General features: G+C 37.2%; 1 protein-coding gene across 1 annotated transcript; it reads right to left on the reverse strand.

Moving 5' to 3' along the window:
• Positions 1-14620: 14620 nt before the first annotated feature.
• has2 (hyaluronan synthase 2) lies at positions 14621-25830 on the reverse strand. Its single transcript, XM_060870424.1, has 4 exons — positions 25401-25830; positions 20385-21011; positions 17887-17988; positions 14621-16909 (listed from the first exon to the last, which is right to left on the reverse strand). The coding sequence occupies exons 1-4, from the start codon at positions 25425-25427 to the stop codon at positions 15980-15982; spliced, it is 1686 nt and encodes a 561-aa protein (XP_060726407.1). The 5' UTR covers positions 25428-25830; the 3' UTR covers positions 14621-15979.
• Between the last annotated feature and the right edge of the window lie 968 nt (positions 25831-26798).

Here is a 26798-nt window from a genome sequence, read left to right on the forward strand (position 1 = left end):
TTATTATCAAAATTCATCATTAGCTCAGCATCAGCCAAGCTTTTAGCTTCTTAGCTACAAAGAAGCTTTTTACTGTTGTAGCTAAAATGCATTGCCAACACACCTTAGATTTTTAGTTGGCTTTTTTGTAACAATTTTTAAAAAGGCAATTATTTAATAATACTATAAATTTACACTAAGAACAATGAGCAACTTTTGCATAAGTTATGCACATTTCTCAGTATGTTATTCTTCCCAGGTCTTTTTAGAGCTTAATAGAGGTTATTCTAATAAACTACGTCCCTTTTTTTTAGTTTAAAACAGAAGAATTGATCCAAATAAGCCGAAATAAGAATTTCATTGACAGCTGTGCATTTTAGCTACAACAAGCGATTACTAACAGAACTAATAAACAGAGATAGAAAAAAAGAGTTCAGAGAAATTACATTTAAGTGAATGTTTGTGTAAAAACTAAACTTATAAATCTAAAAGTGATTATAATCAGTGTTTTTTTTTAAAAGAGCAAAACATACCTCAACACGCTGTTTTCGATTTAGAGTTCTCAGCTTGTTCCAGCATATTGAATTATTTTACTGAGGAAGAGTTAGTAGTGCTCTTGTGGCTTATTCATATCAATATTTGAACATCAACAGGTAACTAAAGTGCTATCTACATTGTATAGCATGAGAAGGTCACTCCAGATGGTAAAGTGGTACGACTCTGTTGCTTTTACTGATGTATAGCATACAGCAGGCATGTCCAAAGTCCGGCCCGGGGGCCAATTGCGGCCTGTGTTGAAATTTCCATCGGCCCGCAGCCTCTGGCATAAAATTAATAATGTGTGGCCCGTCAGCACTGTTTTATATACTTTACCAGAAGAAAATGCTGAGCTTGTTTGGCTTGACATAGTTGTGCGAGAAAACATTCTCGGTTTTGAACTTTAACAAGAACTCTGCGTGACATCTTGCGCATTAAAACCACTTTCTTTGAGCCAGACCTGGCCTATTTACTACAGTCGAGATCTCAGTATAACCCATCACATTATTTGCAGGCAAGTTATTTGTTTAGCCAGCTGAGGTGAATAAATTCTAAAATCTCTGTGAATTTATTTTTTTGTGATGATCAAAACCACAGTTTTTAATATGCACCTTTTCATCTTTATAATCTGTGTATAATTCATTTTGTTTTTGAAAAGTGAAAGCCTTTTTCAATAAAAAAATCATTAAATAGTTCATTTGCGTTTAATATTGATGTTTCAAAGAATGTCAAGCTGAATAGTCGGCCCCCACACGTTTTCACCTCACCAAATCCGGCCCTCTTTGCAAAAAGTTTGGACACCCCTGGCATACAGTCATTGACCGGATGATGTCAAGATATGAACCGAGTTCTTTAAAGATCACAAATAAAAATGTAAGGAGCAAGTTTGATTTTGAATGTAAATAAGTAATAGTGCAAGTATTCAATATTAAATAGCTGAACAATTTTAAATAGCTGAACCATTTTAATCAGCTGAACATGGAGACATAAGAGTTTCTCTGTAAATATGTTTTATGCTGTACTCTGGTTAAATAGAGAGGTGAGTTCTTTTTGAAACTAAAGTCTTTATGTGTGATTTATAGGTGAACCACACACCTTGACCTGTGAGAAGAAATGATTTATTAAAGTGCACTTGGGTGCTATTATTTTTTCACTCTCTGTTCTAATGAAACCATATGGAATTGTGGACTCCCACACATGTATAATCCACCTGCTATATATCTTTCACCTGGAATCATATAACTTTTATACTAGCACTACAGACTTGTGCAGCTGTACGAATCTTTCCGCAAGCCCGACGAACTGATCATGATGATGACTCCGAAATGCTTAGTAATGATATTGATATTGTTACATCTTACCCACTTTCTCACTTCCAGATCTTGTTAATATGAGACACAGGCACCACATCTGTGTCTGACAAGCAAGAACTGTCTCAGGCCAGTCAGTTCACACTTCTCTATCTCTGTGCTTATTGGTGTAGCTGCCAATCTAAAAAGATTTAAGATTGACCTTTTAAGAAAAAACTAAATTTGTTTCTTTTGTTAGTTTAAATCTAGTTATTAAAATATGTTTCAAAAATTTGTGTCAAAAATAATATTTTCTAATATTTTTGTCAACTTTAGTACTAGTTACTACTGTTTTAACTTGTCTCCAACATGGACAAACCATTTACTCTTTAATATAAGTAATATTTAGAAACTGATTAAGCTAAAATCTGTTTATGCATATAATTTATGCATGAAAGAGATAAATAATTTTGCTTGATAGACTTTTCATAACCTCAGTGTTATGAATTTACCCCATGCTCTTTCTCCTGTCCGTTATTCACCTTGGAACTGAAAGGACTGGATATTTAATTGCACAGATGTTTCTTGGCGGTCAAATAAAGGTTCTAGGTCTCTGTGGGAGACTCTACGTCACATTTTTGACGGATGTCTCTAGATTAAGCCATGAAAATATTTTGTTTCATGACATGTTCTATGAACTAACAGAGCAAAACGATTTTAAGATAATAAAATAAGCAGAATCTGTATTGAGTGCCAGCTGAAACCAATGTGGCAAACCAATCTCAACAGCTGATGTCTGAACATAAAAACCTATGTAAGTTAAAGTTAATAAGGATCGTAGATGTGTGACGTAACTCCGGCGGCTGTGATCTATACACCAGAAGGACGGATATAACTGTTGGTTGGTTTGCCAGTTTTGACGTTTAACATCCATCAGAGGCAATATCCATCACATGCCCTCCCTACGGTGAGTTCCAACAATGTGTCCTTTATTAGTAAATGTGCAGCAGCGGGTGGGAGCTCAGTTTGCCAGACTGTGTAGTGGCTCACAGGCAACTGGCTCCATCATTCCTTCTGTCCCACAAACATTTCCTCTGCAACAGAGAAGCAGTGTGCATGCTACAACAACCTGCCTGTTTGCAGGCTCCATGCCGAACCACATCCAAAACCCGCTCACCCTGATTTCCACGAAGAACTGGAGAAGCTCTTCTGTTTCCTCACTCCTCTCAAAATACGGCCTCTACTCCAGTGACATCATTGCTTCGTCAATTCTTATTACATACTTGCTTTGCATTTTTTCAGTGGCACATGCCATAGGAATACAATGTATGAAAGGGGGTTTGTATCCAGACTGTCCAGACCTTGAGACTACTTGAGGTTATTTTTGGTTGTAAAGTCAGGCACTGTGGGTGGAAAAAGGCCAGATAAGTCAAAACTGCTTTAATTCCAGCTCTGAATCAGTGGTGTGTGTGTGAAGTAGAAATGTCTCTCAGCTGATACTGCTTACCTCCACATCCTGAATTTAAAGGCTGTTCCAAGCTGACACGTCATGTCTCAGAGTGATTTTGTGGGAGGAAGTGTGAAACGTAAGTGGGGTAGGGGCAGAAAAAACACTTCAGAAGTGTAGTTCTTAAGTATTCAAATTAGACCTACAGACTCTAGGAAAGACGATGGAGGAAATGCAGAGTCAGTACAGCTGTTAAACTGTGGCATTTTTCACCATCATATTCAGACATTTTGGAACCATTTAACTGCAAAATGACAAATGATCAGAGAAGTTCATTCATTCATTCATTCATCTTCTACCGCTTATCCGAACTTCTCGGGTCACGGGGAGCCTGTGCCTATCTCAGGCGTCATTGGGCATCAAGGCAGGATACACCCTGGATGGAGTGCCAACCCATCGCAGGGCACACACACACTCTCACACACTAGGGACAATTTTCCAGAGATGCCAATCAACCTACCATGCATGTCTTTGGACCGGGGGAGGAAACCGGAGTACCTGGAGGAAACCCCCGAGGCACGGGGAGAACATGCAAACTCCACACACACAAGGTGGAGGCGGGAATCGAACCCCGACCCTGGAGGTGTGAGGCGAATGTGCTAACCACTAAGCCACCGTGCCCCCATCAGAGAAGTTTAATCACAATTTTTATTTTTGATGTTAAATATCACACAGGAACCAGTTGACATTATAAAGATTTTTAATAGAGTGTGATTTCTCTCTTTAGAGAAATCTGGATGGTTTTCTTAATTACTCTAAATAGAAATTGCACTACTTAGACAATTACACCACTTTCCACAGAACAGACTGTTACACACATCCTCTTTATTCCATGCATTTTAGGCATCTTGTCTTCCTTGAGATTTTCCCTTCACAAAAATGAGCAAATGAACCATCTTTACCAAATTATACTGAATAGTCACGAAATGCACAGAAAAGATTGGAAGTGCCAACTTTGAGCTGCCATGTCTTTTTCTGTCACAAAGCAGACATGTTCATCCTAAATGAGAATTTGTTGCATAGAAAAGAACACGTGCAAATGTATACTGAATGTCATTCAAATTGATGCAGTTCACACAAGCCTGGATAAGAACCTCCCGCTTCTCATCCAAGTCCTATAATCATGATGCCAGTTTCTTTTAGCATATACACAGCTACAAAGTACAGCTTTTGTGTATAGTAAAAGCTAAACATCTGTCAGTAGTTGAATACTAGAAGCAGAGAATATTAAACCTTGCCCATGCAAAGACAACAGTCAAAAACACATAGTGACTCATCATAATCTGGTGATGAAAACAAAAACAGCAATCAAGACCATCTGGATTCTTAGAAAGGAATCAGGCAATATTGTGAAACCTTCAAACTTTACCCAAAGTTAGACTTCTTGTGTTTATTCAGTCTGTAATATGAATGTTTTTGGCCTGCTTTTTCTACCCCATTACACTACCATGTAGGTCCAGATTGAGTGAAATAGATATTCTATTACACTGAAAAGATTTGTTAATTAATCTTAACTTACATTTGCTATAGAATTTTATTTAAACCTAAATCTATTTGCAGAACATACATAGGTTTTGTAAAACACTTGAGCTGTAATCTTTTTCGTTCAATATTAGTTCAATATTTAACATCCTCCATGGCTACCATGCCAAAAGACATATTTTAAACTCCCTGTAAAGTGGTCTATAATACCTCAGAAGTTTTCTTGGAAAGAGGCCCTCTCTCTTACGCACATGTTGAAGGTGGGGTTTACAACCCTTAAAGACTTTTTCGTTCTTCACCAGCAGTACTGCAGTGCTAAAGCAATTGGAATGAGCGCGTAAGTGAAGAACCAAGGCGAGGCCAGAGAGTGCCGTACAGCTGCATATCCCCATACGCCCTTAAACTGATGAGGGAATGACCTGAATAACGACAGACGAGCCTCTCTGAAGCACTGCTGAGCTCCGGTAGCCTTTACTGCACATCATCTGAAAAAGCTGTCTGTGATAATTCCAGAGGTTATAGCACAACATGCTTTTTTAATCAATGTTTAAACAAAGTTATCTGCTCCAAGTTCCAAGTGCAGTGTTATATGGGTGTGATGGTATTGCTCTTTTGTCACGTTGACTTTGACTAGCTGTGAATGTGTTCTGAATTTGTTTTCGGTTTTGTGTCTTGAAGCCTTTTTGATTCCTGCTTGGCCGAAATGACGCAAAACTCCAATATCACACTAAAATGCCTGGGAGTGCCCTTAATATCATGTGTTTTAAATCAATTTCACTAAGCCCCACACAAAATCTGTGAAAGAGGACTGAAGCATGCATGTCGGATGTAGGTACGAGGTCATATTCTGCATGATGATGAGAATAGATGATGAGCGAATCTGGCAGAGACGCTGGTGGAACAGACGGCTGTTCTTCACGCTGCATGAAGGCTCGGCTCTGTCCCGAGCACCACGCAGGAAGTCCCTGTGCTTGTGCAGCATCCGGAGCAGAGAGAAGTCCCATGGTGTAATCTCAGCCCAGCTGTAAATCAGAAGCTTGTTGGACTTTCTGAATGGAAGAAGTCGTTACTTTTTCTTTACTTGGCACAATAGGCCCAGTGCATTACAGCACTAAACAAGTTGTTTGGAATAAACTAATCTCACTGAATTTTTTTAGGGATTGTATGCAAATTGTTCTTTAAAAATGAAAAGCTTCAAAGTCTTTGATGAAGGTAATTGTCATATGAAATGTTTCCAAATGTCAACCAGCACTTTGCAGACATTTGTTTTCTTTTGATTACAAGAACTCAATTTGGCAGGGATTTCTACTCACAAGCTAGTTGAGATGTGTGTTTCCCTCCTGTCAGCACTCTATCTGGCTCCAGGCCTCATGTAGAGCCTTGAACAATGTTTGTAACATATGGCTCTGGCTTGTTAGGCAAATAAAAATAATTGAAAAGATGGTGTAGGGTAAAAATGAAATTCGCATTTGTACATGCACAATGCATCAGAAATGAAAGTATTAAGAAAAATATATACAGTCGGTTTTATATTTCTGCAAAGTTGAACTGCTCATAACAATAACTACGTTTTACTTCGAAATCAAGCAGAACTTTTCAAACAGTTTAAATTTTATTAAATTGCACTTGTCATACATTTTGTATGAAAAACATACATACAGAGAGAGAGAGAGAGAGAGAGAGAGAGAGAGAGATGAAGAAAGTTGAGGAAAGTTGAAGAGTGTTTTAAAATTATTAAGCTTGTGTGAATGTAAGCTAGAATATATGTAGAATCTGTGCTTAAAGAAGCAATCAAGATGTGATTGTACTGTAAACAAAAATATTGCACTAACTTTTTAGGAATTATAGCCATTTTTAAGTATTCCTCCATTTTCACAAACTCAAAAGTAATTATCTACATTAAAAAAAAATGGCAAAACAATTTCAGTAGGTTTTGCTCACCTTATGTATACGTAACTACATTCACGCTTCAGGATCACTGAGAGCTCTCAGGGTAATACAAATAGCCCTCTGGGGGCATATGTGCCCTATAAATTGTCTGTGGTAAATCCTGAAAGCTGACAGAGCAGGATATGCCTTTTTCTTTGAGAGACATATTACAGTTTTCCTGGCTCACATGCAGGAGCACAGCATAAGTTTACTATCAAATTCATCTAGAAATTGGCTAATAAGTAAGAGGTGGAATACTTAAGGGAACTTACAATCTCCCTGTCTCATTTTACATCACCAGTAAAGTACAGTAAAGTCCCTTCACGCAGCAGGCATGTTTTCTAGAAACGTGCAATATACTGCATTTGGTACATGCTGCTAATTCTTAAGCCAGCGTTTAGTCTAAACTATAGGTTCAACACAACATATATAGCAAAATAGATAGAAAGAAATGAAGCTTAGGAGCTTGAGACTGAGATTGAGAGAGAGGATTAATCATTCGTCCATGTGCAACTCATTTTTGTGGGAAAGCAAGATAAAATGCTCAGCAGCTGTGAGTCCAATAGTCAAGACTGTGTTCTGGTAAAACAAAAAAACAAACCAACAACAAAAAAAAAAACCTTTTGCAATGTGCAAAAGACATGTGCAATAGAGCATTTCAACAAATAAAATGAAATACATCAATTAAAAAACAGGCTCTTAAACTATGAAGTGTTTATTTTGTTTAATTCTTAAACAAAAGTTTAAACAAAGATTAAACAAAAGTGATTTTTAAGACTGAATTTCCTCTAAAATGACTTATGGGTTAATCTCTGAGAGTGATCCTTAAGCCATAACAAATAACTTCACAAATCTCATTTCACTGTGTACTGCAACAGCTATATATGATTAAAATGACAATAAAAGCTTCTTGACTTGACTTATCTTGACTTGACTTATCTTGACTTGACTTATCTTGACTTGACTAAGGATTGCATCTTCAAGTGATTGGCTTCCACAATTTCAAACAAGCCCATTCTGGTTGAATATCATGCAACTCAGATTAATGTTCCAGATTTGTTTAAACTTACAACAGCTATAATGTAATAATTATCTTATCTTGTCACTGATATTAGCTTTATTTTGTATTCCTCATCCAAAATCCACCATCTTCAAGTTGGGCTAAATTACTAATAGCTTCCTATCCCCTGGTTGCTCCCCACATCGTGTACACTCTGAGTACAAATAGTTATAAATTGCCTTGTTTTATTGCTGGGATTCGGTTTTGCACTTTTACAGATCGTGTTTTATATTATGGGTGGCACAGTGGAACAGCAGGTAGTTTTCCTGCCTTAAAGCTCTCTGGTTCGATCCTGAGCTCTGGTTACATTCTGTTCAAAGTTTCTCTGATTGTTCCCACCTTGTTTATATGGGTTTCCTTTCTGTTCTACAATATCCTTCCACCTTCAAAAAAACATACCACCACGTGGATTAGTGATGGATTAATGGCTCATCCAGGGGGCATTCCCAGATCATGCCTCGATTTTCCAGGCTAGGCTGTGGATCAACACAGACCCTGACCTGAAAGTGAATGGTGGAATGAACGGGTGATAGAGTAAGGATGACACAATGGTGTTTTAAAAGCTGCATTAATGTTAACATGCTATTCACAAATTAATCAAATCAAATTACAACCTACTCGAAATCTGTTGTGTAACTAGAGCTTTTGAGGACAGTTTTTGATCCTCAATGGACACTCAGCTTTGTAGTGGTTGTCAGTAGGCTGCAGAGACTCAGAAAAGAAAAACAATGGTGGGCACCACACTCTTCACAAAGACTTCCTCCCTCAACCTCCTCCCTCTATCCCTTCTAATCTTCAGCTTTGACAAGTCCAACATTTTCTTGCCAAGTCTGTGGATGCGGGAATAAAATACATCTCACATTGCCAAAAGAGGACTGAGTCAGTCTGGAAAAACAAAGCCAAAAATCTAGATTTTTTCACAGTACATTAGGATGTGATTTCAGTACGAACTCCTAGTTAGCTAGTGAACTTTTCAGATATAAGCAAGTGAATTAAAATCAGTTAATCAATTAGCCATCAGGAAAATGTGTATCACTATTTAACTTGGTTCCAAAGTGTATTTAATGTCTATTTTCTTTGAGTAACTGATTTTGTAGAACTACTTTCTATGTCTCACGGTTTATGATCCCACTATTGAATACAACAGTTTAAATTTCTAGGAGCATTCACAGAAACATTACATTTCAAACGCTCTGAGAGACAGAGGCAGGACTCACACTTGAGTTACACTCGTATCAGAGTGTTCATACAGGAGCAAAATAGTTAGTGTTAACCGATCCTAACATTTATCATTCTTACGCTTATCATTATTTATTTAAAATGATGTCATTAGTAAGGAAAATTAAATAAGAACATACTTTTATGGGAAAGTTATTAACAATGTTGTGGTGTATTTTATCCATAGCATTAAACTAATGATTACAAAGTCATTTTTAATGAATGCCACATCATGCTTATAACCATTTGTAGTTGCACATCCTTGTAAACCAATCACCAGCCTCTCTTTTCCAGCTCCTGTCTTTGTTCTTTCTTAAAATTAATGAGACAAAAAGAGCTTGTCATGTTACCGAGAAGTTGGAAACCACAAACGTCTTGAAGACTCTCCTGTGGTGAAAAACTTATTGAGCTTTACAAAGTGCAGATCCCTGGGATTTCTTCCATAATTGTTAACTTAACGTCGTCTTACGGGAATCTGTAGCATTTGAGCGATTGCGTATAATGTTTTTCAGATTATTATTATTGGATTATGTAAATTATCCACCCGTGAGTCCACAAGTTTCTATTATGAATGAGTCTCATTGAGTGATACCATCATCCTACTGCACAGGCCTACTAACTAGAGAAGAAAGTCATTATTGTGTCATGTGTCTGTTCTACAGTGTCAAGGGTATTGCTTTTCTTTAGCTATAGAATATGTCTTTATGTGTCAGCACAGTTATGGCTTTAAAGTATTGTGTTTTTATAAAAATGTAATTAATAAGTTATATGTCTGCTATAATGCTAGATAGGGCTCTAGAGTAACTAATCGAATAGAATAAGTAAAAGCTAACTAAATAAATTATATGTTATGGCCATCAGTTGGAACATCTGTGAGAGATTATGGATTGATGTGTTAGATAACACACTCCACCAACATCATAACACGAATTGATGAAATATCTTTCATCACGTTAACTTCCAGAGACTGCCAGAGACTGTTGAATCTATACCAAAAGGGATCTGGTGGATCAGGATGGCCAAAGACCCTACAGTATATCTATAGTTATTTCTTTATCTGCAGTCTTTTCATGTGTGTGTTTCTGCATGTTTGTCTCTTCCGTTATAACAACTGACATCACATTTGCATTATAAGCATGATTCTGCTCATAACTGATTACTGAAAATACAACACATTCACAGAATAAACACATCTGGGCAGTAGAGAGAGCAGTCTGAGGTGACATTGTGAGAGGCTTGTTGTAATGAGTGATTTATTGCTGTGCGTCAAAGCTGTCAGCATTGGGAATACAGATACACTCTTGAAGTCTTGCAGTCCTGAGATTGCTGATTTGCATGTCTGACCTTGGGTGATTTACCCTGGCTATACTTTATACCCCCTTCTCATGTTACAGCTTCAGACACACTATATTTAACCCCTAATTACTAAGTTTAACCTAATTGTGAAAACATCCCCTTGTCTGGCAGCATAAGGGAAAGCTGTCTGCTTGATGAAGACTGAAAGAAATCCTCTCATCATCAAGCACATTTGTTTGGTCACCTAAGCCTGAGACCACCCTGACTTTCTAACACCTTTGGGTGTTAGAGCGCTTCATTTCACACACTATTTTACTGTAGCCTGCTTTGATGTACCATGTAGCTGAATAATGTGTCAAACCTCAGTAGGAGACTGGGGCAGGGGTGTGTGTTTTGAGTGACCCTGTGGAAAGCTGTGACTCCCCACTCTTTCAAATGCAGATCCCAGCTGTTGCAAACTCATGACTGTCATTAGAAACCTGTGAGAGTGGCTACTCAAGTGTGTGTGCCATATTAATGGTCTAGGAATCCCTAGTTTACATCTACTATTTCATCAACCATGTTTTAAAAAAAACTCTGGTTCACAAGAAAAGGGGCAATGATGAAAGCAAATAATTGCCCTGAGCAGGAAAGCAAAATGGGCGTCTCCATGTGAGTCTTTTCCTTTTGAGCTGAACAATGAAACAATTAAAATTAAACACATACATATGTGTAGTGATTAAAGGAATACTCACTCCCTTATCCATGCCAACCGTGAATCATATAAAACCAGTGTCTGTGTCTGAGGGTGTGGTTTCACGCTGACAGTCTCCTGCTGATTAAAGTGTATTCTTAACTCAGTTAATTAACGATATGTTAATTAAAGTTACATGGCCACCAAAGTTCTCGATCAACATAAAAAAAACTATTAACCTTAAAGCATTAACCAAGACCTTTTGTAACAAATGCTTTGCAGCTGCTGCAGGATGTAAGAGCTTAACATTTATGGAAGGAGCCTTGTAACAGTCAATAGGTTTTCCACTATGGTTAATAGGAACTAACTTGTTTTGTGGTTGTTTTAAGCATACATTTATACAGTTAAAAAGAATGATGTGTTGTTATTGATCATTAGCAAATAGCTGTGGTATAAGAGAATAAATCACTATGGGATCTGCTGTTATGGGAAAACTTTTGTGTCATAACAGTATCTACACTACAGTATCAGATTTTTTTGTTGTTGATATCCTGCTGATTGATTGTTTCCCACCCTGTCATGTTTTATTCCTTGATTATGTGAGAAAGTTGATGTCAAAAAAGTAACTTAAGTAAGGCTGTATCAGCTTTAACCTTCTTGAGATTTATATGTTTATGAATGAATGTCCTAAAATCTTTAGATAGACTGCAATCATTTCAAGTTGCCAAAGTGTTTTATACCATCAAGATTTCTGTTTTAAAAACGTAAATTCAACAGCAATACAGTGTTTTTTCTGTTTATACCTATACTTACTTACGATGGTGAAATTAGGGCATATAACTCACATGGAACTGTCATTAGTTTTGTTCTTCGTCTAATATTTTTTAAGTGAACGTGGACACTGAGTCATACTCTAGGTTTCAGAAGAGTTAAAATAGAATATAACCATATTTGGTTAATTTCACCCGTAAGACTAGGCGGTTTGGCACCTAAGATGATTTAGCGTTTAGATCAAACCTTTATCTACGTAAGTAGCTGTCAGACCTGCCTATGCATTACCCAACTCTCATTTACACAAAGGAACCTCCAGCTTCTTTTCAAAGACATCACTGCACTAAAGTAAACCTATGGCTTTGAAAGAGCTAGAAGTTAATAATAGTGGCCAAATCTAAAATTGAAGCAAGCCTGCAGGCATTTCTCAAAAGGAAAAATTGCTCCAAAAGGCATCAGTACTAGCGTCATAAGGGGAAAAACTTGCCATCCCTCTCTCCAACATTTGATTACACAATTTTGTCCCATTAAAACCACTCTGCATTTAAATTACTGAGGTTATCTTAAAGGCATTAGGCTTTCTTTAGATCACAAAAAAAAAAACTGCAGTGCCTGCATGATATGAAAGCTTTTTTCATAGATTTGCATGACTAGGAAATAATAAAATAAAAATGCTTAGATTTCTGTTTGACCAGTACCAAACCAAGTACTTAACCTTACATGTGTCTTTAACAGACTTTTGCATCAGTCAGAGCTTCTTATGCCAATGTATTAGCTCTATCACTGTGTCTGTCCACAAGTTTGCCAACCGTTCTGGGAACGCTGAAGTGTAAGACATGAGCCAAACTCATTTCCACTGACTGCAGCCTACCAGCGGAATTAAGTTTAGCAGTTAACAGTGCTCATGCTGCTGACAGACTGCTGTTGTTTGACAGTGAACAGCCACACTTTCTCACAGAAAAAAAGACAGATAATTCATTGGAAATATATTGTTAGTTTACATTGTCCCACATGGTCTTTCTCTAATGTTCTATAATGATGCACCAGTTGTCAAAAGGTTGTAAGATATACACCCAAAAAGTGCTAGACCCTTAACCCACATGCTCTGGGGGTTATTAGCTAATAAGCTGTATTTCATTTTATGTGTTTTTCAAAAGAAGCAATGGATTATGCAAAGAAAAAAAATCTCTTTAGTAATACAATAGAAAGCAGAAATCTTTGCTTCGTGTACTCTGACCACTTCTACTCCTGTTCTACCTGGAGCTGCTCGTAAAAGTCTTCGAGTGCAGACAGTGTGCTTGCCAAGATAATAAATGTTCTGGGAAAGGGATTCTGCTGCATACTGAATTAGAGAGAATCCTAAATTTAGCAGCTTCCTGTTCTACTTGTGGACACTTTTTTAAAGTTTTGTTCTAACTTTTAGAATACTCTCATAAATATCTCTCTCACTCACTCACTCATTTTCTACCGCTTACCCGAACTACCTCGGGTCACGGGGAGCCTGTGCGTCTCAGGCGTCATCGGGCATCAAGGCAGGATACACCCTGGGCGGAGTGCCAAACCATCGCAGGGCACACACACAGACACTCTCATTCACTCACACAATCACAGACTACGGACAATTTTCCAGAGATGCAAATCGACCTACCATGCATGTCTTTGGACCGGGGGAGGAAACCGGAGTACCCGGAGGAAACCCCCGAGGCACAGAGAGAACATGCAAACTCCACACACACAAGGCAGAGGTGGGAATCGAACCCCAAACCCTGGAGGTGTGAGGCGAACATGCTAACGACTAAGCCACCGTGCCCCCCTCTCATAAATATCCTTTATAAAAAAAAATTACGGGCTTATTCGTGGACACCCAATTTTGAAGGCTAATGTAAACATTTCAGATGTGGCTCCTGATATTTAAGCAATAAAACATGTCAGGGTGCGCTGTTAAATGAATCATTCAAAAATAATTATACAGCAGTGTGGGGTGATGTGACCTGGCATAAAGAAAATCCCAAATCACTCCTGACATTTTTTTATTTTCCTATAATAGTACATCCTGACTTCTTGTATTCTTCACCTACCACAGCAATTCACTTACATTATATATATATATATATATATATATATATATATATATATATATATATATATATATATATATATATATATATAAATAAATACTTTTGTTATATTTTTCATTTAGTGCTAGATTTAATTTGGATCAACTTTTTTATTCCTTCATGTTTCTCTCTTGTGAAGTTTAAGAAAGAAGCTTGAAATGATACAGAGAAACCGCAGAGTGCAAATCCCTCTGTCCTGAAGATGTTCCTCTGTTGGAAAACTGTGACTGTTATATAGTCCTGACAAACGATGCTCCTTCCAGAAATGCTATATAAACACCTCAGGAAAATGTTCCAGCAATTAAACACACAGTTTAAATCTGTTTTTATGTTGAGCATCTGCTGTACAGGACCCTGCATTAGCCGTTTCTATAGAAACGTTATATCTATAATAAATATATATAAACCATGCAACTACAACGACTGTCAGAGCTGTCGAAGAAAATGAATCAACACTTCACAGTCAAGTATTTAACAGCGCTGTGTTATAAGACAATTTCATTTATGAGAAACTGTTGATGTCTTAACTCAATTTTTTATTATCTCCCACTCCACCCTGTTTGTATATTGTAAACACACTTCACCATGGAAATCATGATGCAGTGTTTAATAAAGCTTTCTGTTCTCCTTCTCATCACTGGTGAAATCACAAGGTCCCTGTGTGTAACAACAGAGGAAATCCCCCTCACGCTGGCTAAACAGATTAAAATACATTCTTCAAAGATCATACTTTCGAATTAAAAAACACCATTTACCATCAAGTGGTCAATGTATTTTATTTTTTTCAAAAACATAATGTTTACAAAGGAAACAAAAACACATTGTGTATGCATAGTAAGAAAGTTTTCGATTTGGCACAAACACAAAAAGTGCTTTATAATAATACTGCCTACATAACATTTGGCATAATTAGATCGCAAGGAAATACTTTCATAGTCAATTTTTAATTCCAGCCCTCAGTTGACCCATTTGCTCTTGAGCTTAGAAATTGTTTAAAGACATGCCTGTTACTGAGTTTACAGGCCAGTTCATTTGACATCACATCTACAATTTCATATGTCTCATATCAGCATCAGCGTTATTAGATACTTGTCAATAGGCTCATTTAAATCATAAATAATAAACACATCACATTGAATAAAAAGTCATGCTGTTCGAGTGTGGACATGTTTAGAAATCCGTGTGTGAATATCCGTGTGCAAATACATTGTCTGAAATGTGATAGATTGTTCATCAGTCTTCATAATAGTTGACAGGCCAAATATGTGTACAAACATACAATAAGTCAGATACAAAAACAACAAACCACAGATTGTTTCTATAAATATGCTGGTTTTCTTGTCAGGTAATACTTTTTTTCAATAACACAGGTTATTCTTCTTCTTTATAAATCACTTGTTACTAGAATCGCATTTTATTGTCATCAATGCACGAAACACGAAACCCAGCTTCACATTTTTTGGTCGTATGAACAATTCATTGTAATAACAGTTAAATGCACAATGCATTTTCTCATATATTCATGACTGAAAATAAAGAATCTTTCATGGCTAAGTAAAAATAAACTTGTCTATATAAAAGGAAAAGAAATACAATATGCAAATACAAAATACAGCATGGCCAACACATTCAGTTTTGGCCTTCATTAAAAATGTTTACATTTATATTTATATATAAAACAATGTTTAAAAAAACACAATAAATTATTTGAAAAGAATGAGCCTTGACTGCATCCCAGTCAATCACACAATGCAAACATAACCACTGAGGTATTTGTTCATTGAGTTCCTTGTCAAGCATTCTGTCTGATGAAAGAGAGAAAGATACAAAAAGTGCATCGAAAATAAACATCAGTTTCATGGATAAAATGGAAAAGAAAGTTAAGTTGATGGTTTTTGGGAAAAGTATAAAATTAACAGTCGATAATCAACAGTTTGAACCTCGTTTTGGGTTTTTGGTGTTTCCTTATTATTTAAAAAAAATGTCCATGGTATCAAGTCACAGCAGCAATAGTAGCTCTCTTTGAAGGAGTCTTTTTCTGTCATGTATGGAGAACTAATAGCAGAGCATTCTGTTCACAATGTAAACTTTGATAAGGGAGGGACAACACAGTGAGGCACATCAGACATCGAGCACCATGTCATACTGCTGATCTTTCTTCCTTTTGCCACACTTTGTTATAAGAACCATGTACAAAGTCAAAAACACGGTCCAGTAGCTGGCATATACTATTGCACCAATTATTAAGACTATCTTCTCAGAATTTGGAAAAGGATTTCGTGCCTCTTGGGCAATGGTATATAGAATGCCTATAAATAGAATTGTGAACCAAATCGAGATAGGGATGAGGCCAATGAAGTTTGTGACTATAGTCTTCCTCCCCGAAGTACCCCAACCAGACTTGTTTATTGTTGCTATTGCAAACATCTTTGCTGGTAGAAGACTGGACATGTATAACACTGAGTAGAAAGACATGAAGACCATGACTATGTTGCCTCGCAAACAACTGGCAAATGAGGACTTGATGAGTGCCACAGCCTGTACAATCAGTAGGAAGAGAAGAACGTTCCAGATGCGGCCATGATAGAAGAGCTGGATGGCCGTGGCAATAAGAAAGAAAGGGAAGAAGCCAGTTATAACAGCCTCATAGGTCATCCACAGATGGTGCTTGTGGAACCACAAGGAGTTGTAGAGCCACTCTCGGAAGTATGACTTGCTCCAGCGTGTTTGTTGGTTGAGCCAACGCAGGTATGTGATAGGAGTCTCGGTCAGGCACTTGGAGCGTGCTGTGTATTTAGTTGCATAGCCAAGGCTGAGCACGCGATTTGTGAGATGTCGGTCATCCCCGAAGCTGCAATGGCTTCCCATAAAAGTTTGATTGTACCAGTCCTCCAGAAACTCATGGAGCAGAGAGTTCCTGTACATTCCCAAAGGGCCGCTTATACATTGCACACAGCCAAAATAGGACTGGCAGGCTCGCTCAATGTTAAAGGCCATCCAATAGCGCACGCTGCTCAAGAAGGACACCCATGATTCATATTTGTTCAGGATCTACAGGGATACAGGGACAAAAAGAGTCACATGTGAGGAACGATATTGATAAATACTTATGATTTAGGAGAATTACTATTTGAGTATCCTGATTACACTTCACATAAGAAAATAAAATACTAGGAAATCAAACAAAGAATTGACAGAGGAAACCTGCAGAACTGTGAGGAACGTCATATGACACTATAAAATGCCTATCAATATACATATCAGAGAAGTTACAGAATCTTTGATGTGTGGATACAGATGTTTTTTGAGACCAAGAAAAGTAACTAAATATGTAGACTAACCACTAGCAAATGACGATCATGAGCCCAAATATATATATATATATATATATATATATATATATATATATATATATATATATATATATATATATATATATATATATATATATATATATATATATATATATATACACACACACACACACACACACATCATAAGCATTAAAAAGCTGCTGAATTAAATAGTTATATGTAATTAGATATTTAATTATCTAATTATTTCTGGTTATATATCATTAATAATATAATACATGTGTAATAATTATAGAGACTGAAACAACTCTGGTCCTAGTGTACCCTATGTCCTGAAATTGTAGTGTTTTCCCTGCTCTGTAATGCCTGATTTAACTAATTTACAGCCCTTCCTGGGATGAAACAAGTGTGGTAAAGGAGGTGAAACACTCAAATGTGGAATAGTGCAGGGTTGGTCACCCATGCTCTTAGTGCATCTTTACAACAAAGTTTCCTTATAAGACAATATTTTCAATTGGAACCATTATCTGAAGCAAAAAACCAAATGAACCCTGAAAGGATTAAAGAAGCCCTGAAGAACCCTAGTGCAACAAGTTGGTTGAGAAACCCCTAGATGCAGTACTTATGTGTCCAAAGTTGCATAGACAATACATATTCACCTAAAGGGGAGGGTAATGCTCATACTGTTGAAGTAACTTATAAAAGTCCAGGTACCTGTACATCTCCTCCAACTCCCCCCACCATGGGGTCTTCCTCTAGAACCTTCACCATCTCCACTGAACAGGCAGGATCCAGCATAGTGTCCGAGTCACACACCTGGAAACAAAGAGCAAGTCATGCACACCTTTTAGAAACCACACAAAAACCATGAACAGCCTTTTTATATAATAATCATCATCACTTTTAACCATAATCAATCTTCCTCATACACAGCCACAGACATGTAGAATACTTTGCGACATGTAATATAAGAATTTGCATGATATTGAGCTACAAATACGTTCACAGAGCGGCTGTACTTTAAACGTACTCGATTTGGATAACTAGCTAGATAGATAGATACGTACTTTACAGAGTAATCCGGGATAACTTAGTCAATAGTCACTATACTGCCAGTTTCCTTGCTTAATTTCCTTATAAGGCCATGGTTTCCTGTCCATGTTGCCCTGTTACGATGGCTGATAATTAGTTCCACCTGTTGTTTGTTAGCCCTGCCACGTCTGTGTAATTAAAGTGAGTTTTAGCTCACATGGAGAATCTCAGCTGTTGTTCCTTGTTACCTTCTGATTTTCTCTCGTTTTGCTCTTGATTCAGGTCCTTGATTAAGGATATGCCTCTCAGATTACCTCGTCTCCCTGTGTTTGCCCCCTGCCTGGTGTACTGTCTACAATTATTGCTAACAAACACACTTTGGGATGGTACCTGCTTAAAGCACTTAATTTTCACACACACACACACACACACTTTGTTGTGCAGAAACCTCATGCAAGGTTACAAATTGCACTGGTTGTTGCACTTTTTCAGATATGAACAGGTATTTTTTTTGCATCTTAAGCCTGTATTTTTTCTGAAATTGATATATAGACAAATGCCCTTTGTGTGCTGATAAAAGCTTTTCTTTCATGCATTTATTGGGCATGATTATGCTTTTAGCCCACTGAAAATGGACTAAACATGAATAGGCATGCAGGGATGTAGGTGGATTGACGGTGACTTCAGGAGTCCTGAATATTTCAAAACACATACACCGTCTTAATCTATGTTTCTTCACATCAAGGTTTCGGATTTTGGAGGTTTTGTCTTCCTCTTGTCTAAAAGTTGTTCTCTAAAATATTGACCACGCTTTATTTAAAAATTTCAAATGTAGAAAGTCAGTCCAAAGGCATTAGTTAAGATGCCATCAGTTACTTTGCCAATTGATGTTCTTTTAAATCAAATCTTATATGATCTAACTTTGATTTCCTACATGAAATATTCAGCATTCAGGAAAGCATGTACGTTAATTTACTAAAAAACATTTACAGTCACCATCCGGCTGTCCAAAGATAACCTTCTACCTTCTATATAACATACTCTGTATGCTGTCTGGAAAATACTTTTTAACATCAATTATTTAATATTTAAGATCAGTTCACGCTTTAACTATGAATTAAGCTAGGATTATGTGACTGTCCTGGATCAAGCTAATTTCCTGCACATTTATTATTGAACTCATTGAATAGCATGTAAAGTGTTATGTTTCATTACAATGAACAGCAATATCATTTATTCTCTTCATTACTCTTACATTAGTCTTTCGTTTCATGTGCAGTCAGAACTGATATAACCCAGTGGTTCAATGTCCCATTCAGCAAGCAAGCCATTACACAGAGACCATGAATTGGCTATCCTGCTGAAACTCAAAGTCAGATCATCTATCTAGACCCCACAGTTAGGGAAAAGACCACTTTGGTAGTCAGCTCTGGGAGATTGGTGATACGCTAAATGCAATTATGCCTGTCTACATGGAGCAGAGGTCAGGTATTTCATTAAAACCAGGTGGCAAGAGGACAAAATCACACCATTTATAAATGTTTCCAAAGAGTCCCTGCAATAATGACCTGTGTAAGAAAAAAAACAGGCAAGGAAATATATTATTTCACTAGTCTAATTTCCCTGTTTAGCGTAATGATTTTCAGGAAGGTGAAAAGCCAAAATCAGATTTTTGCTTCACAACATTGAGTTTTCTTGAACACAGATGCCTTTGTTTTTGTCTTTTTACAGGGATAAATGTATGGCCTATATTTGTAATCCCATAAAATTTCTTGGCATGAATTGAAAAGGTTTGTAAACAGACAAACAAAAAAGAAACGTTGACTGTTTCATTCAAAAATGAATAATGTACTCAGTAAGCTTACTAGCATACTAATAGTGACATTCTAAGCCAAAGACAAAAAAATACAACTTAAGAAAAAAGAGGTCATTAAACTGTACAATGTATTTGTATCATGCATACTTCAGTTGTAAATCATTCTGAAAAGACCCAAGGTGTGCATCTGGCAGCTTATGCAGATCCCTAATGAAGAGCATCACTGTTAAATACACAGTCACTTCCCTTAACCCCCATACTACAAACATTAAACCGGCACGTTTTTAAATGTGCACAAAAGTGCCATTGTGTTCCACAACTGCCATATTTGGATTGGCAAGACCAAGTTACTTCAGAGACTCACCTGCACATAGTCGACACTCTTCCCCAGGGCTTTGAAGGCTGTGTACATGACTTCCCTCTTTCCTCCCCACTTCTGCATAATGCACACACACATATTGGAGAGCACCAGCTGAGAGACATGCTGCAGGCTCTCGGTGTATGACTCCTCGGTCTCGTCTGGCCCTAGCTGGTGGTAGTTATTTTTCCAGACATAGGTGGCTGCCTTTTCCCGGCCCATTATTTCCCGAAAGATGTCCATCATGTAGATGTCATCTTCATTATTCCCATCAATCACCATAATGACCTTGATGTTTGGATAGGTGAGCCTCTTAACTGATAGCAAGCACTTTCTCAAGTAACTGGGGTCTTCCTGGTAGGCAGCTATGCAAAGTGCCAGTGATTTGTTGAGTTTGATCGGTGTCCCCATGGACCGCCGCATGTTTCTGTGTTCTAACAGAGCAAACAAACTCTGGATGATGAGGTGAATGACCAAAATGGCTCCGTAAAGACCAAAGGACAGATAATTGCCCGTAGTTGTGAAGAACTGGTAGCCCATGATGTAGGCAGTAGAGATTCCTACTAGCAGCGAGACGCCAAACATTGTTGTCCCAATAATCCTCAGGTAGGTGATCAGGTTATCACATTTCATCTGAAAATGATAAAAGTTGGTGGTTAGGTCATTTTACTACACATTCATGTTGATTACTGAGGAACAGGTTGGAAGCGGGCAGCCTTTGTGTGATTAGGATAATTTTATTATATCTTTAAAATCCCACAAGCCTTTCCATCTACAACAAAAGCAGTAGAATATTTCAGACAGTTGGACAGTTGGACATCCCCCCCCTCCTTTCGCTATTCCAAAATTTGAATGTGTTCCATAGCAATTTGCTCCAAGTTTCCAAATTGATGCAGTTTCCCATCTGCTTGGCAGACACTGTTGTAAGACACCACCCTTCTGACATCATCTGTTTATATCTCTGTGGGAAGACACGAGCAGTGAATATCAGTGAATGCTAAAGACCCTCTGTATTATTATTACAGGGGAAGACCTATTTGAATAATCCACTCAACCAACAGGTCTGGATATTTTTTCCTTGTAGTTTGAGTGACAAAGCTAGCTTCGCAGAGGTGCAGCCGGTGAGGAGGACCGTTACATGGAGTTCACATAACTGGCACAAGCTATGGCCTTTTAGGTCATCATGTTTACAAGACCCTGGGTGTTGACGCTCTAGACCTTCCATACTCCACCTTAGATGGTGACACATGCAGCGTTAATGTCTGAAAAGCCAGAACTGTTGTGTGGATTTCACAGCTCTTTCTTTCCATCGTAAACTCTGGGTGAACCCCAGTGCTCATTTAAAAGTGCTACAACAGCCCGCATGTCCCAAATCTAGATGCTTACAGGGATTAATTAAGGGAGTAAGTGATATTGAAAGTAACCCGGTCCTCTGTGGATGACATCATCGGTGATGTTGATTAACTCTAAGTGATTGACATGTCCTCTTGACCTGGATGGTGCAGCATGTTACTCATTGAGATTTTAATCTATTAAATGACCAGAAGGCAATATTTAGGTAGAGCATTTGAGTTCTATCCACCCCCTAGTGTATCAAATGCAAACACTTTACCCCAAAAATTAACATTAACATTTATTGTCATTGCCTTTACGTGCACATACGTAGCATTGCTTTTTCCAGAACTGGCGGTGTTCCAGCAGAGCTGAAGAGCCTTTAGGGAGGGATCGCAAAGAAAGAGAGCTGGAAAGTTAAATCATTCTCAGTGGGGAAAACTTAAACACCAGCTTCAAATGTAAATGAAACACTACACTACAGCTACAGTGAAGCTGCAATCCACAACTCAAACTCTGTGTCACTTTTTGCCTCGAGCTGTAGAAAAAGTATGCATTGTTCTTAGCAATCAGTGCACGATCAGAAAGTGCTCATCAGACTGCTAAAGTATGCTTCTTTTTTTATGCTTCTGTGCCTTGAAATAATTGTTGTGCACATTTACAGACGGTGGTGGATTCATAGAAAGTGTGATTGTCGGTGGAATTACTTTCAGACTTACAATAGCCTTTTTAGGATAGTGTTTTATTTAACTAATGATACAGTTAACTAATGGCAGGAAACATGTGGGAAAATATAGGGGAATCCCAATGGCAGAAGATACAGATTCAGCAGAGGATCACTAAAACTACTGACTAAGTGCAGCACTGTTTTACAGGTACAGCTTTACCTGAAAAGTGCTTTATTTACATGAAATATAATCACATAGAGTATTCATAAATAAACAGAAATAGAGATCTATACCATTTTAGCTTCTTTTGTACTCTAATTTGTATTTGCTGGCTCCTTCAGAAATAGCAGCACTATTTGTTTCAATGGTAATGTCTGGGTAATATCTTCTAAACCCAATGAACTCTTCTCTAAGACTGATTTTCCCACAAAGAGCAAGGCTGAGATTTGCTGTGGCCAATTTAATATAATAAACAACCTAACTTCCACTCCAAGTAAGTTTTAATCAGGTTTGCATTGTATTCAAGTGGTTGTAATTATTCTGACAGTAAGGCTTTACCATACTATGAATTATTTTTCTCATCATTCATGTTTTTCATAGCTTTTGACCAGATTTCCTAGTTTGAAAACAAGTGAGAGCTGTCATTGTGCTTCTTAGCAGTTCTGCTTCTGATATTCTGGAAGATTTGTGAAAAACAACAGAAAAATTTTATTTGAACTCATCACTCCATGAGACATTACGGCTGTAACACTCCAATCGTTTCTACTTTGTCTTTCTACAACATATGATTTCTTATCTACAATAACAGACCTTTTCTTATTCGTGTCCTTATCAAAGCCATAGCACTGCGTTCAGTACCAGATGACTGTCAGATGACAGCAAGGACATTTATTCCTATTTCATTTTGTCCAAGTGCAGACAGTGTTTTGATCTGTCCTATGATGTGCTCTACTCAGCATAGAAGGTTTCTTCAAATTTATGAAAGTTATAACAAATCTCAAAAATCCAGATGTTATTGCTGACTGACAATATTTTTGTTGATACAGAAATACAATTAAATTTCTGACTGTGTTCATATTAGTTTGACTATTGTTTAATATTTGCCTCAAATCAACTGAATCAGATGAGTTGTTACTGATCAAACAACCACTTAAATAGCGATAGTAGGGATTGACATGTTTTAAATGAATGTACAGACTACTGACACATGCATCATTTGCCTAGGTCTGGAACTTTGCCCAGCCATTGACTTCTCCTGTCTGGTTAAGTGCTACTCTCATCTATGAGCCCTCAAACTCTTTCCACTACACTAATAAGGAACAGGCGTGGTGAACTTTCAGAAGCACTTTCAACTCACTTACGCAACTTTTAAGAAAATCTGGTGCATGAGGAGACAATGAATTGTAACGGGGCTATTGCTTCCTTACAACTTAAGAGATCATGGTTAAATAATGAATGACCTAATCACTAGGAAAGGGCTGTAGTTATTGTAATATAATTATCTATGTGTTAATTGTGATGGCTCAAGCAGGTCGCGCCTATATTACTTTGATAACGTGACAGCTGGGGGCAAAAAGGTCACAACCTAATAACCATAGCTGCTGATGAGGATTCTTCACACACCATGATCACACGTGCATGACACACATCATGACTTTATTATCTATGGGATTAGAGATTTAATATCACTGCACTAATAATTAAAGTCATGATATTGAGAGATTTTGGAAATTGTTGTGTTTAGGGGTTTTGACCTTTCTTTCTAAAACTAATGACACCCCCTCCCCCCACAATACTGCCTTAAATGTAAACTGATTCCAATCGCATTGATTAATTAAAAGTTTATCATTTTCATTTAATAATCTAAACATGAATGATTGATGCCTAAAGCAGCCAAATCACAAAGATTATCCTGGTGTCCAACAGCATGAATTGAAAAGTTGTGCAGATGTGCTGATCAGCTATAGTTTAGTAGATCCTTGAGGACTAAAGACTAAAGTCACTAGTACTAAGATGAAGAAAGCACAATCCCGTTTGAAGCCATTCATGTGAGTCACTCTATCTCGTTTCTATGTAAACCTACAATTTCAGAAAAAACGAAAGCAAGTCTATGACGTCACAACTTGAGTTTTTTTTTTAAATTACTCATGCGCAGTATCTAACGCATCATGCTTCTTCTATTCTTCATCTTCTTTTATTTTTCTCTTTTGTCCTTCAACAGTTATTTTAAAAGGTAGTAACACCCCCCGCCCCCCTAAAAAAAAAAAAAAACCCTCATTACCTTATTATTAAAAACCTAAGCATGGGAAGCGTGCACGTAGAAACCCAGACCATTGTTGCCAGATTGTGTTTTTTTAATGTTTATTTTATATTATAAGAATATTAAACTTGATATAAAAGTTTCAACTTTTGAAAATAATTTTGAAATTTTCGTTAGTATTGGACTGCTGAAATAAAAAAAATGGCTTCGTGCTCAAACAATTCTTAAATTGAATCAGGATAAACTGTATCGTGTTAAGTTCATTTACAATTTAATAACTACACATGAACTCAGAACTACAGCCAGCACTATGTGCTTTCATATATGATTTAGGCGTTTTGTTTTGTTTTATTTCTTTTTTTTATTACACAACACAACATTTTAACAAACTTACAGTTTAAACGAATTAAAGGCTTTTTTTTTTACATCTGGCAACCCGTAAAGTTAAACGGGAGCGCGCGCAACATCAGCTGTGAATGTTCAGCTCGCGCGCGTTGTGAATCTGTGAATCCGTACAGTGTAAGACAAGGAAAAGTGCAGTTATGGACTATCGCTTCTACAAGACACAAGGAAACAAGACGCAATGAAATGCGAGGTGTAGGTTTAAATAAAAAAAAAGGTAAATCAGTCACTGATTGGTTCAGTGTGATCCCTGTCTGATGTCTGATGTCGACTCCATTCATTCTACAGTAAGGAACAGTGCTGATGTCCATTATACACAGAGGACAGATATGGATAAAAATGAGGATTCATCATCCCTACCTTGAAGCAGCTACTTGGAGATGACATCTCTGTGGTCCTTTAGGATGGATGCAGATCAGAACCTTCAGATTTCAGGGCAGCAACTGGAGTAAACTTTCTGGAGTAAGAATTTCTTTGGGGAACTTTGCATGAAATCTCCCCTGATGGAGCTACAGGTGAAGCTTTTCCAATGTGTAGTCGTCCTCTTCAGTAAACGCACTTATATTAGATATTGCATGAACCTATAACATAGTCCTAACTGTCATTGTTGTCAGATGATTAATAAGGGAGGGTTCGGATTGTATCCAAACGTAGGAAAAAGTTGGTGACAAATTGTACTGCAGGTTTAAGTTTCTCCAGGCATCACTGGTGTAAAACTGGGAGATGGTGAGTTAAAATTGTCATTTGTTGTAGGCGGCCACTCTGTGCTGCTTCCTGTAGCGTGTCCATTTGGAAGAGCCTTTTAAAACCGACAGGGTTTTTGGGAGTTGTTTTAATAAGGGGGAAGGTTCAGGGGGCGAGGAGGAGCAAATTTGTTGGAGGAGGCAAAAAAAAAAAGTGCTACTCATTGAAACTTCCGAACTGGTAGCACTAGAACCCTTAACATGAATGTATTTGTAATGAAAACTTAAAGAGCTTTTATTATTATTATTATTTTTTTTTTTTTAAAACAACAATATTTCACAGGTTTAACTCTTAACGTATGGAATATAAAACATCCCCTTGTGATAAATATATATTTTCACATTACATATATATACATATAAAACATAATATATATTTGTATTTAATGTATGTTTGACTATATGAATATATACTGACAGTAACATTTTTAAATATTAAAATTTAGATATTAAAGGTCTTTATTGTGATTCTGTTGGTTTTTGTGTGCATTCTTTTTTTCAGCCAATAGCCTTCTTCCATCAATTAGTTCATTCAATACAAAGTGAATTGACTGCAGTGCTCATGCGCTCCAGCAGGGGGCGACATAGACATATTTCCAAATCTGTTTTTTTCTTTTTTTTTTTTTTTGGAAACAGCGCTGACTTGGACGCACATTACTACATGAATGTGTGTATTACGTGTAATAATGTGCATTAATAATTTGTTTTCAAACAAACGGTATCTGTTATGAACAGAAATATGAACAGAATGTCTGCGTTCGAGTAATTGTTGTTGAAACAGTACTACCTACATGGAGTATCCAGAATCACCAAAACACACAGAAACTTTTGTGATTTGGATCATTTTATTTCAGATACAAACAAAATCATTTTTTAACAAAATGTTTTGAATACTAGCTGCATCCATAACTGTGAGTTTAACTTTTGCATCCTAATATAGAGTCATTGTGAGCATCATAAGACTATTTTCTCCCAGAATAAGAATCCCACAAGATTAAGTTTGCTGATCTTGTCC

This window comes from Tachysurus vachellii, chromosome 5, assembly GCF_030014155.1.
Source record: "Tachysurus vachellii isolate PV-2020 chromosome 5, HZAU_Pvac_v1, whole genome shotgun sequence".
Classification (NCBI taxonomy): Eukaryota; Metazoa; Chordata; class Actinopteri; order Siluriformes; family Bagridae; genus Tachysurus; species Tachysurus vachellii.